This window comes from Sebastes umbrosus (genome assembly GCF_015220745.1).
Source record: "Sebastes umbrosus isolate fSebUmb1 chromosome 14 unlocalized genomic scaffold, fSebUmb1.pri SUPER_14_unloc_1, whole genome shotgun sequence".
NCBI classification, from domain to species: Eukaryota; Metazoa; Chordata; class Actinopteri; order Perciformes; family Sebastidae; genus Sebastes; species Sebastes umbrosus.
In genome coordinates, this window is record NW_023618433.1 from 163019 (window position 1) to 174774 (window position 11756).

At 44.3% G+C, this 11756-nt stretch overlaps 1 protein-coding gene and 1 pseudogene across 1 annotated transcript; both read left to right on the forward strand.

Annotated features, from left to right (window-relative positions):
- The first annotated feature begins 258 nt into the window (after nt 1-258).
- Nucleotides 259-3018, forward strand: LOC119484120 (annotated as a pseudogene).
- A 366-nt stretch (nt 3019-3384) lies between these two features.
- LOC119484121 (keratin, type I cytoskeletal 13-like) lies at nt 3385-11756 on the forward strand. Its single transcript, XM_037762640.1, has 7 exons — nt 3385-5693; nt 7915-7997; nt 8113-8269; nt 8346-8507; nt 8990-9115; nt 11216-11430; nt 11625-11756. The coding sequence occupies exons 1-7, from the start codon at nt 5289-5291 to the stop codon at nt 11683-11685; spliced, it is 1209 nt and encodes a 402-aa protein (XP_037618568.1). The 5' UTR covers nt 3385-5288; the 3' UTR covers nt 11686-11756.

Here is an 11756-nt window from a genome sequence, read left to right on the forward strand (position 1 = left end):
ATACATGGTTATACGCTCAGCACAGATGTTGCATGATGTTGCATGACATGAAACAGATATAAGGAGGCGCGAGAGCCCCGAAGGCAGGACTTTCAGATTTGACTTGAGACCTCCGGACGCTCTAGATGTTCGTTATGACATTTGTTGCTTGTTTGTAATAAACTCTATTGTACCAGCAAGAACAGTGTCCGCGGAGCATCCTTTCTCATCACTTCAACAGCACTCTCGCAGGAAAGATACGACAACCCAAACCACGATCTTCTCCTAAACCTAACCGGTAGTTTCGTTGCCTAAACACTGCAGGGGCTTGTGCAGGCGCACTGATCGTCCTGTTGCTGGACATTCGTAGGAAAACACACAAAATATAACTTTTCATAAAATATCATTGGAACTGTTGAGGATATGTTGCCCAGGTCTGTCCTCAGAGAGACATTAAAGAAAGGAGTCTCAGAATGTGACTGAAGTGCCCCGGAGCCGTGGAAGACTTTCTCTGTCAGCTAGAAACTCACCACACCTGCTGGACTTCACCTGCTCAGCTCAGACCGGTTTGCTCTCCTGGCCTCGGGGCTGCATCGCGTCCCACCTGGCATGTTTGGCATGCCGAACTGCCCTGCCACCACCACACCCCCCAGCCTCATTTTGAGGTATAAAAGGAGCCACCGTCCCAGCAGCTCTTCACTCTACGCTCAGAGCCGCCGACCAGCCGACCCTCAGCCATGACCTCCTTCTCCAGCCGCAGCAGCTACATGTCCTCCCCCATGAGGAGCTCCACCATGATGGCCCCCTCCTTGTACTCCTCCTCCCGCCGGGTCAGCGGCATGGGGGCCGGCAGCGTATACGGAGGAGCCGGAGGGTCTGGAGTCCGTGTCTCCCAGGCCTCCTTCGTCTCCTCCGGTGCTGGCGGTGCTGGCGGTGGCTTCAACCTGGCCGCCGCCGCCGCCGACATGTCCATCAGCGAGAAGGCCACCATGCAGAACCTCAACGACCGCCTGGCCACCTACCTGAACAAGGTGCACAGCCTGGAGAAGGCCAACGCCGAGCTGGAACTGAAGATCAGACTGTTCCTGGACAACAAGACCAGACCTGCGGCCCACGACTTCACCGCATTCAATGTCACCATCAAGACCTGCAGGACCAGGTGAGTCCAGAAACACAGAACATCTGTAGATTGAGCAGAAAACAGCAGATCATTATTTTTGGTTTCTTTTTGGGGTTTGAAGTTATTATAACTTTTTAAACCTTTCAGATCAACTTTGCTGCTCGTGGAAACGCCGCCTTCGTCCTCGCCATCGACAACGCCCAGCTGGCCAGCGACGACTTCAAAGTCAAGTGAGTGAGACTTTATTTCCTTCAGCATCGAATCATCGAGACCACAACGTGAAATAATCTGATTCAATCTGTGTTTTTGTGAGCAAGGTTCTTCCCAATCATTTCAACTCTGGTGTTTTTTCAGGTATGAGAACGAGCTGGCCATGCGTCAGTCGGTGGAGGCCGACATCGCCGGGCTGAAGAGGGTCCTGGAAGAGCTGACCCTGAGCCGGTCCGACCTGGAGATGCAGCTGACCGGTCTGAAAGACGAGCTGTACCAGCTGAAGAAGAACCACGAGGAGGTGAGACCACTGAAACCAGACTGAAAAAGAAATCAAAAGATAACCAGACAAAAGTTTAACCTCCGTCTTCCTGCAGGACCTGCTGGCTATGAGGGCCCAGATGGGAGGTCAGGTGAACGTGGAGGTGGACGCCGCACCTCAGGAAGACCTGTCCAGCGTCATGGCCGGAATCAGAGAACACTACGAGACCGTCTCCAACAAGAACCGCAGAGACCTGGATGTCTGGTTCCAGGCCAAGGTGAGACCACAAAGTCCTGTTTCCTGCTCTGAATGTGGTCACTGCTGCCCCCCTACTGTCCAAAACCTGCTCCAGCTCAAGTTACACCACAACCACTAATCACTTTTTAGTTTCCAACTGTTACACTGTCTGATATCCTGATATTTGATCAATAACATTATTGATACTTGTCCTTCACAGTCGGCCGAGCTGAACAAAGAGGTGGCTGTGAGCACTGAGACCCTGCAGACGTCCAGGTCTGAGATTTCAGTGGCCAGAAGTTCTCTTCAGACTCTGGAGATCAAACTGCAGGCTGAGCTCAGCAAGGTGACAAAACACTAAGTCTATCAACTTCATCGTCTTCATCATGTGACGACTGAATTCTGATATTTTAGCCCTTAAAGTTACTCGTTCTTGTGTTAATCAATGACGCACATTTCTGACAGGAACAGAGAGAAAACTGAAGAAACGTTGGAGCTGATAGAAATCAAATGCTTGCATGACTTATTTACTGTTGGTACAGCTGACCTGACCGTCCTCCCTCTTCCTCCTGAGCAGAAAGGAGCTGTGGAGGCGACTCTGGCTGAGACCAGGAGCCGCTACGCTAACATGCTAGCAGGTTACCAGAGGCAGGTGGAGGCTCTGGAGGAGCAGCTGACCCAGCTGAGGGCCAACCTGGAGAACCAGAAGGTCATGTACGCCGAACTGCTGGACATCAAGACCAGACTGGAGATGGAGATCGCCGAGTACAGGAGGCTGCTGGACGGAGAGATGTGAGTGGAGGGAAACGTTCAATGAGCTCAGTGTGTTTTCACTGACGTTAACTCTTTCACACATTCTATTGTTGCATTTATTGTTGTTAAAGTATAAATTTCCCATGAGATCAAATACAAAATACTATTTAATATGTCATGATGTAAATGTAGTTTTATCTATTTTTTAGAATGTTGTTTTTATCTTTATACCAATAAAAATATCTTTCCCGTCCTGCAGCATCTCCAACACCACCAAGGTGACGACCATCGTGAGGGAAGTGGATGAATCTGGAAACGTGATCAGCAGCAGCAGCAGCAGTTAGACCAGAATGAACCTGAATCAGATGCTGTAAACTGTAACCTGAGGTTAACCCTAACCTAACCCTAACCCTAACAGACGTCTGAGGTTCTTCAATAAACATGAAATCGGACATTGTTTCTGTTGTTCTTGTGTTATTATTTTACACTGACAGATCAGTTGCTGGCTGGTACACCCCTCTGCTGCTTGTCGTTGTTGTTGATGTTGTTTACAGCTACCTGAGGAAATGTTTTTTTGCCGGTGAAGATCAATAACTGATCGAAATGTTACACAGCAATGAAAAATATTGTGTGAGCAAAGAAAGTAGATAAAAATATTTTAATGTTTCCACATCAGTCATATGGGATGATTCCACTCCACGTCAGGGTGTCGCATCACCCTGTTGGGGTTTATTTCACAACAATGACCAGCATGCTGTACATTATCCCTTACTTATCACAGATTATATTCAATCAGTAAAATGTATTTCACTTTGATTTGGTCAAAAACTAAATTGATTTCTATGTCTCCTTCGTCATGGCAGTGCCAGAGCTAAATGTACTTCTTTAATTTATGTTTAAATAATAAACATAATTTATAATAAATTATTAATATTAATTTGATTGATATTATTTAATTGTATTTAATATTCTCTAATAAGTAGACAAGCTCACATTATTGGTGCCCCGTGTGAGGCACAATATTCATTTCACCATAATTTTGGTTAAATCCAAAAAGTCTGATTCCACTTCTAAACAAACCAAAAGTGTTTACATTCTACACCACTAGTCTTCCACAGGAGTAGAAGTCCAGCTGTTCTTATAAACAAGTGCACTGTGGAAAGAATTGTAATTTGAGAGGTTTTAACACTTTAAACCCTCATAGTGTTACTTTAAGAACTTGCTATTGCTGTTAATTCAAGTTAACCTACTCCATAGAACTTATAGGAATTTGGTTCAGCATATGAATACGAGGTATTCAATGCAATTTAGTCGTTGTATTGTTGTTCCCATACAGCCCAATGCTGCTCAGGCTGCTTGGCAAGCCCAGCCATCTGCGGAGATAGCTGCTCACCTTGCACTCAAAGCTTTCCACTATGGACATGAGGACTTCATAAATGAGCAGGGGCCAAAGGATTCTTGGGAGGAACCCCTGTCGGTAGAACCAGGCTTTGAATCTTCCGGGGAGCCCAGACTTGTCTACCGTTCTCAACCAGCCCTCCAGGTCGGCAGTCCTTCAGGCTGCAGCTGAAGACCCTCCCGAGACTCTTCACTAGTTTTTGCACTTGGGCCTGGTTCAGAGCTAGACCTAACCCTCCTCACCACTTCCTCCATTTTACTCAGGCAGGGCTCCTTCAGATTGAAGTCAGCTGATGTCTCTGGTGGTGTTATCAGCGCATTACATGGACCCAGTGGTTGGCCTCTCCTGGTATTACTGTAGGTACACTTGAGGTGATAGTTGATGGCGACTCTAGAGCAGGTCAAGCGGCCGGTCCTCTTCTGGCCATGGAGCTGTTTAGTCGGTCAGGAATGTTGCTCTCTTTCTTGCCCTCTCTCTCTCTCTGCCTCCTTCTATGGTTCTCAACTCTCCACAGGGATAGGAGCTCCTTCCTGAGGATCGCCTGAAGATCTGGTAAACCGGCCTTCTGGTCCTCTTCTTCTCATCTTCTTGAACTGCCTCTTGAGCGAACTGAGCTGCTGGATTATCCTTGCTCGATGGTTTGGAGCATAGGCCGATGGTGCAGGCTTGGATGCCTCGGTCCAAAACTGCTTAGCTGCGATGTTCACTAGTTTTCAGCCAGCAGTCCATGTTCCCGCTGGCATTCCCTTCCAAGTTGCGGTGATCGTTTGCATCAAACTACTGCCACTCAGCTTTCTTTCTGGACTGGAGACATTGGATCCTTCTTTGGGTCCATTATATTTCTATATTTTATTTTACCTAAAAACTGTGGAGCTACTTTCTCTTTTCTCATATTTCCACTTTGAAGTGCTGTAAGGCAGTGGCCCCCAACATGGGGGTCAGAACCCTCAGAAGATAGACCTGATGGGTCATGAGATGATTATCAAGTTTGCATCATAGAAATGGCTGAAAAAAACACTTAACATAATTTCCTTATGTTTGCTTTTTCTTGTGCAACACTGGATAGTTTTATGTCTCCTCCCCTGATGGTCAGGGAGCAGAGAAAGCTGCAAACCCACCCGACCTGCTCAGCTAAGACCTGTTTGATCTGTACTGTTTGCCCACGGCGAACCCACCCCCCCGGCATGAACCCACCCTGGCGGACCATCCTGGTCTGAGGAGGGGAGTGGGATGGGAGTGGGATGGGAGTGGTTGAGGCATAAAAGGAGCCACCGTCCCAGCAGCTCTTCACTCTCCGCTCAGAGCCGCCGACCAGCCGACCCTCAGCCATGACCTCCTTCTCCAGCCGCAGCAGCTACGTGTCCTCCCCCATGAGGAGCTCCATGATGGCCCCCTCCTTGTCCTCCTCCTCCCGCCGGGTCAGCAGCATGGGGGCCGGCAGCGTATACGGAGGAGCCGGAGGGTCTGGAGTCCGGGTCTCCCAGGCCTCCTTCTCCTCCTCCGCCGGTGCCTTCAACCTGGCCGACGGCGCCGCCGACATGTCCATCAGCGAGAAGGCCACCATGCAGAACCTCAACGACCGCCTGGCCACCTACCTGAACAAGGTGCACAGCCTGGAGAAGGCCAACGCCGAGCTGGAACTGAAGATCAGACAGTTCCTTGAGAGCAAGACCGAACCTGAGGGTCGCGACTTCACCGCATTCAATGTCACCATCAAAGACCTGCAGGACAAGGTGAGTCCAGAAACACAGAACATCTGCAGATTATTCTGACTTTTTTAGCCTGCATGGGTCTACTTTACCCAGGCAGCACATCATTGCAGGCCTCAACATGTTCTACCAATCAATCAAATGTCCCGGGGGTTTAATTCTAGTTTACAATCTACATTTAAATACATATTACACATGTTGCCTTTTGAAGTCATTACGGAGAAGGCTTTGTAAATAACATTTAGACCACAGAACAGGAAGATAAATGTTGAATCAATTCATTAAATGTGACATTTTGGGATTTTTTTAAACAGACGAATAATTGTACAGTTTGGTTGGTGGCTGGTTTAGATTTTAAAAGTTAAAGCTTGTGACACTTTTAAGAGTATAAATCTTAAACTGTTTTTAGAAAATAAATGAATGAATAAATAAATAAATGGTATTTAGCATATTGACATCCCTGACCGAATAGATAAGTGTTACTGCATGTTATATGTCACTATAATGCTGTTTATTCACAGTGCTCTTGTTACACGTGGTTTAACACTGCAAATGTCATTGTCTCAACTCATATTGTCTCTTATTCAGTCCTGAAAGTCTTTCTTAAAACAAGTGAAAACAAACTTCCAGTTCAACCTGTTAGAAACACAAATCAACTTTTGCACTTTCCTCAGATGTCATTTTTTACAAATATGACAAATATTATAAAATGGATTTTTGGTTGAACTCAACTTCTACAATGAAAACTTGAAGAAATGTTTAGTTTGCAAAATAAAACAAACAGGTGAACATGTGTAAACATCAGGCAGCTGAACATGTGACACGTATGTAAATATGTACATGTTTGTTCAGTTTTCCTCAGTAAATACGTGTGTGTGTGTGTGTTTGCAGTGAAGGATGTTTGGATTGCAAACATCCTTTGGGGGGTCGACAGGTGACAGGTTACAGGTGACATCACCTGAGTGTGAAAGCTGACTGAGTTTCTGCACAAACAAAATGCATTTAAGTTTACTGATAACTGTTTGTTCTTTTAGGTATTAGTTTAAGATGTTCAATGCTGCTGTTGTTTGAGTTTTAAGTTTCATAACTTCTTAGATTTTTAAAAAACAATTTAAACAAACATTTAATAACCTTTTCAGAATATAAATTACATACATAAAAGGGGTCAATTTAGAGTTTTTAGGTTTATTTTGTTTTTTATGATTTTAGATTTTTTAGAACAATTAGAACAATTAGAAATTTTTAAATATTACTTTTTATTTTTTAGTTATTTAAGTTTTATATGAATTTAGCTTATTTTAAGCTTTACAAACTAATACTCATTAGTTTGTAAAGTAAAAGTTTAATAACTTTGTTTTTTAACATTTCATTAAGTCGAATGTTATGTTTTCAGTTTTTTTTATTTCTTTTCAAGTTTTTAAGTTTTACAACTTATTTGTTTTTAAGTTGTTCAGTTTAGTTTTGTGTCTCTAAGTTATTAAATGTAACTGTTGTTTTAGTTTTTTTTTAGTTTTATAAATTTTTTTAAGTTTTTTTTTTTTTAAACAAACATTCAACTTTTTTTCAGAATTGAAATTTTTAAAAATGTTTGAAGGCTTTTTTAAGTTAATATAATTTGTTTATGATTTTAAAAAAAGGTTAAATTTTAAGTTTTTAGGTTTTTGTTTGTTTTTATGATATTTGTTTTTCTTAAGTTTTTAAATATTACTTTTTATTTTTTGGTTACTTAAGTTTTATATAACTTTTGGTTATTTTAAGTTGTATGAGTTTTAGTTTGTAAAGTAAAAAGTTTATTACGTTTTTGTTTGATTTTAAAAGTCAAAATGTATGTTTTCTGGGTTTTTAAGTTTTTAAGTTTTATAACTTCTTTCTTTTTAAGTTGTTCAATTTAGTTTTGTGTCCCTAACTCAACTTTAATTAATGTATTTCAACAATCATCACCTCCAAACTCAAATACTAATTGGCCCTAAAAGACTCCTTATGCACCTCTTCATATAAATTGTGCTTTGTAGTGTCAAAATCCCGAAATCCCGATGAAACATATTCAGATTTTTTAGCAGAGATTATAGAATTATAAATATAAAACAGTAGTATAAAAACATAATGTAATCATCTGTGACGCTCCCTGGTGGCCACAGAGCTCCATGCAGCCACTGAATATGTTAATTTATGGAAAGCTGAATTAAATCTGTTGAAGCCTTTCAGCCAAACTGCCACTTCAGTTTTTCTCTTTCTTCCTGCTCAGATCAACTTTGCTTCTCGTGGAAACGCCGCATTTGTCCTCGCCACCGACAACGCCCAGCTGGCCACAGACGACTTCAAAGTCAAGTACGTCGAGATGGCAACATAAAAATATTTGATTCAATCTGTCTCTTTGTGAGCATTTTTCCCATCAGTTCAACATTCAGGTGAGTTTCTTGAACTCACTCTGGTGTTTTTTCAGGTATGAGAACGAGCTGGCCATGCGTCAGTCGGTGGAGGCCGACATCGCCGGGCTGAAGAGGGTCCTGCAAGAGCTGACCCTGAACCGGTCCGACCTGGAGATTCAGGTGGAGGGTCTGAAAGACGAGCTGATGCAGCTGAAGAAGAACCACGAGGAGGTGAGACCACTGAAACCAGACTGAAAAAGAAATCAAAAGATAACCAGACAGAAGTTTAACCGCCGTCTTCCTGCAGGACCTGCTGGCTCTGCGGGCCCAGATGGGAGGTCAGGTGAACGTGGAGGTGGACGCCGCTCCTCAGGAGGACCTGTCCGCTGTCATGGACGGAATCAGAGAACACTACGAGAACGTCGCCGCCAAGAACCGCAGAGACCTGGAGGCCTGGTTCCAGGCCAAGGTGAGACCACAAAGTCCTGTTTCCTGCTCTGAATGTGGTCACTGCTGCCCCCCTACTGTCCAAAACCTGCTCCAGCTCAAGTTACACCACAACCACTAATCACTTTTTTTGCTTTTAAGTTTTATACATTTTGTCTTTTTTTAGGGCTAGAACTAAACGTTGTATTTTTGATCGATCTGCTCAGCGTTCGTTTTTTTGTTTTTTTTAGAACTTTCATGACTTCTCGTTGTTTGCTTACAGTTTGTTGTTCACCTGCTGAAGAAGATTGTGTGATGTGATTGAAAGCTCCAGAACGGCTACTAAAGGACGTTGTGTTTATGCAGTTTGAGTGAAAATGTAAAATTTTTCATATTTGATCTGGAAATGTAAAAGTGGTGCCTGCCTCTCCTGTTCCGGGATGTTTAGCAGATAACTCGACATCACGCTGTAGTCTGATATCCTGATACATGATCAATAACATTATTGATACTTGTTCTTCACAGACGGCCGAGCTGAACAAACAGGTGGCTGTGGGCACTGAGACGCTGCAGACGTCCAGGTCTGAGATTTCAGAGGCCAGAAGAATTCTTCAGACTCTGGAGATCAAACTGCAGGCTTCCATCAGCAAGGTGACAAAACACTAAATCACTGAGAACAGGTCATTTATTTAGGTCATAGTTTCATCTTCTGCAATTCTTCTAATAAGTGAGATAGGTAGATTCATCCATCTGTTGGTGTCAGCTTTGACTGATGTCATGCCCAACCAAATGAACCGTACTAACCAGGCAAACGGACCGGATGGTTTCGGTGTGAAGTGAATACCTATCTGAGGGCAGGGGTGTCTGATGGCAGGGCTGCAGGATTACAGCTGTTTCTGGAGAGTTAAAGGAGTAGTTTGAGATTTTACAGAATGAATAAGTTGATAGTTTATTGTAGTGAGACTTTTGGGTTGTGCAAGTAAAGTAATATGTCATCTGCGTATAAACGTATTTTATGGTTTACTCTGGTTGATTGAACGTTTTTTATGTGATTGTTCTGGTCAGGAGACAGTGGACATCCTCGTCTCATCCACCTGTGTAGTGTGAAATGTGATAATGTTAACCCATTGATTGCAGTATTAGTGTAGTTCAGTATCTCGTCCAGGCAGATAAATGACTCAGACTCTACGTTTTGGTAGAGCGGCGAATAAAAATGACCAATTGACTCGATCAAAAGCTTTCTCTGTATCTAATGAAGTTAACATCCTGATTCTGAAACAATTACAGACGCTTTTAGTGATGACGTCATGATGATGTCACGGTGTTAGCAGGAGGCTAACGCTAGCAGTGGGCTAACATTAGCTGGAGGCTAAACAAAGCAAAGACTGGAGGCTAACGCTAGCAGTGGGTTAACATTAGCTGGAGGCTAAACAAAGGAGAGACTGGAGGCTAACGCTAGCAGTGGGTTAACAATTAGCTGGAGGCTAAACAAAGCAAAGACTGGAGGCTAACGCTAGCAGTGGGTTAACATTAGCTGGAGGCTAAACAAAGCAAAGACTGGAGGCTAACGCTAGCAGTGGGTTACCATTAGCTGGAGGCTAAACAAAGGAGAGACTGGAGGCTAACGCTAGCAGTGGGTTAACATTAGCTGGAGGCTAAACAAAGGAAAGACTGGAGGCTAACGCTAGCAGTGGGTTAACATTAGCTGGAGGCTAAACAAAGGAGAGACTGGAGGCTAACGCTAGCAGTGGGTTAACAATTAGCTGGAGGCTAAACAAAGCAAAGACTGGAGGCTAACGCTAGCAGTGGGCTAACATTAGCTGGAGGCTAAACAAAGGAGAGACTGGAGGCTAACGCTAGCAGTGGGTTAACATTAGCTGGAGGCTAAACAAAGGAAAGACTGGAGGCTAACGCTAGCAGTGGGTTAACATTAGCTGGAGGCTAAACAAAGGAGAGACTGGAGGCTAACGCTAGCAGTGGGTTAACATTAGCTGGAGGCTAAACAAAGCAAAGACTGGAGGCTAACGCTAGCAGTGGGCTAACATTAGCTGGAGGCTAAACAAAGCAAAGACTGGAGGCTAACGCTAGCAGTGGGTTACCATTAGCTGGAGGCTAAGCAAAGGAAAGACTGGAGGCTAACGTTAGCAGTGGGTTAACATTAGCTGGAGGCTAAACAAAGGAAAGACTGGAGGCTAACGCTAGCAGTGGGTTAACATTAGCTGGAGGCTAAACAAAGGAGAGACTGGAGGCTAACGCTAGCAGTGGGTTAACATTAGCTGGAGGCTAAACAAAGCAAAGACTGGAGGCTAACGCTAGCAGTGGGCTAACATTAGCTGGAGGCTAAACAAAGCAAAGACTGGAGGCTAACGCTAGCAGTGGGTTAACATTAGCTGGAGGCTAAACAAAGCAAAGACTGGAGGCTAACGCTAGCAGTGGGCTAACATTAGCTGGAGGCTAAACAAAGCAAAGACTGGAGGCTAACGCTAGCAGTGGGTTAACATTAGCTGGAGGCTAAACAAAGGAGAGACTGGAGGCTAACGCTAGCAGTGGGCTAAAGCTACACATCTAAAATGTCCTCTTGCTGTGTTGTTGGCTGCCAGACTTCACCGGGAGGAGAGCAGGCGTTAGCTAGCTAACTAGCCAGTTCCAGAGACAGACAATGTCGCTAGCTATCAAGTACTATATCAGAACTTCAGTGAAACTGACAGTAACACAGCTGACCTGACCGTCCTCCCTCTTCCTCCTGAGCAGAAAGGAGCTGTGGAGGCGACTCTGGCTGAGACCAGGAGCCGCTACGCTAACATGCTAGCAGGTTACCAGAGGCAGGTGGAGGCTCTGGAGGAGCAGCTGGCCCAGCTGAGGGCCAACCTGGAGAACCAGAAGGTCATGTACGCCGAACTGCTGGACATCAAGACCAGACTGGAGATGGAGATCGCCGAGTACAGGAGGCTGCTGGACGGAGAGATGTGAGTGGAGGGAAACGCAACGCTTCATGATGTAAACAGATGATGAATAGTTGTAGTAAATGGGGAACAGCTTTATCTGCTTTTATCTTCTGTATTCTGGGAATGAAAATGATCAGTTTAAGGTTGTGACGTGGAAAATAGACCAGGTCAAATCAAATCAAAGTGTATTGATGTTGTGTCCTGTGTTTCTGCAGCAGCTCCTCTTCCAGGTCGGTGACCATCACTCAGGAGATCAACTCAGTTACACCAGAATAAAACCAGAATCACCGACCGGTCAGACGCCGAGTCTGTCTGACACTCTTCAATAAAAATGAAGTCTGACATTG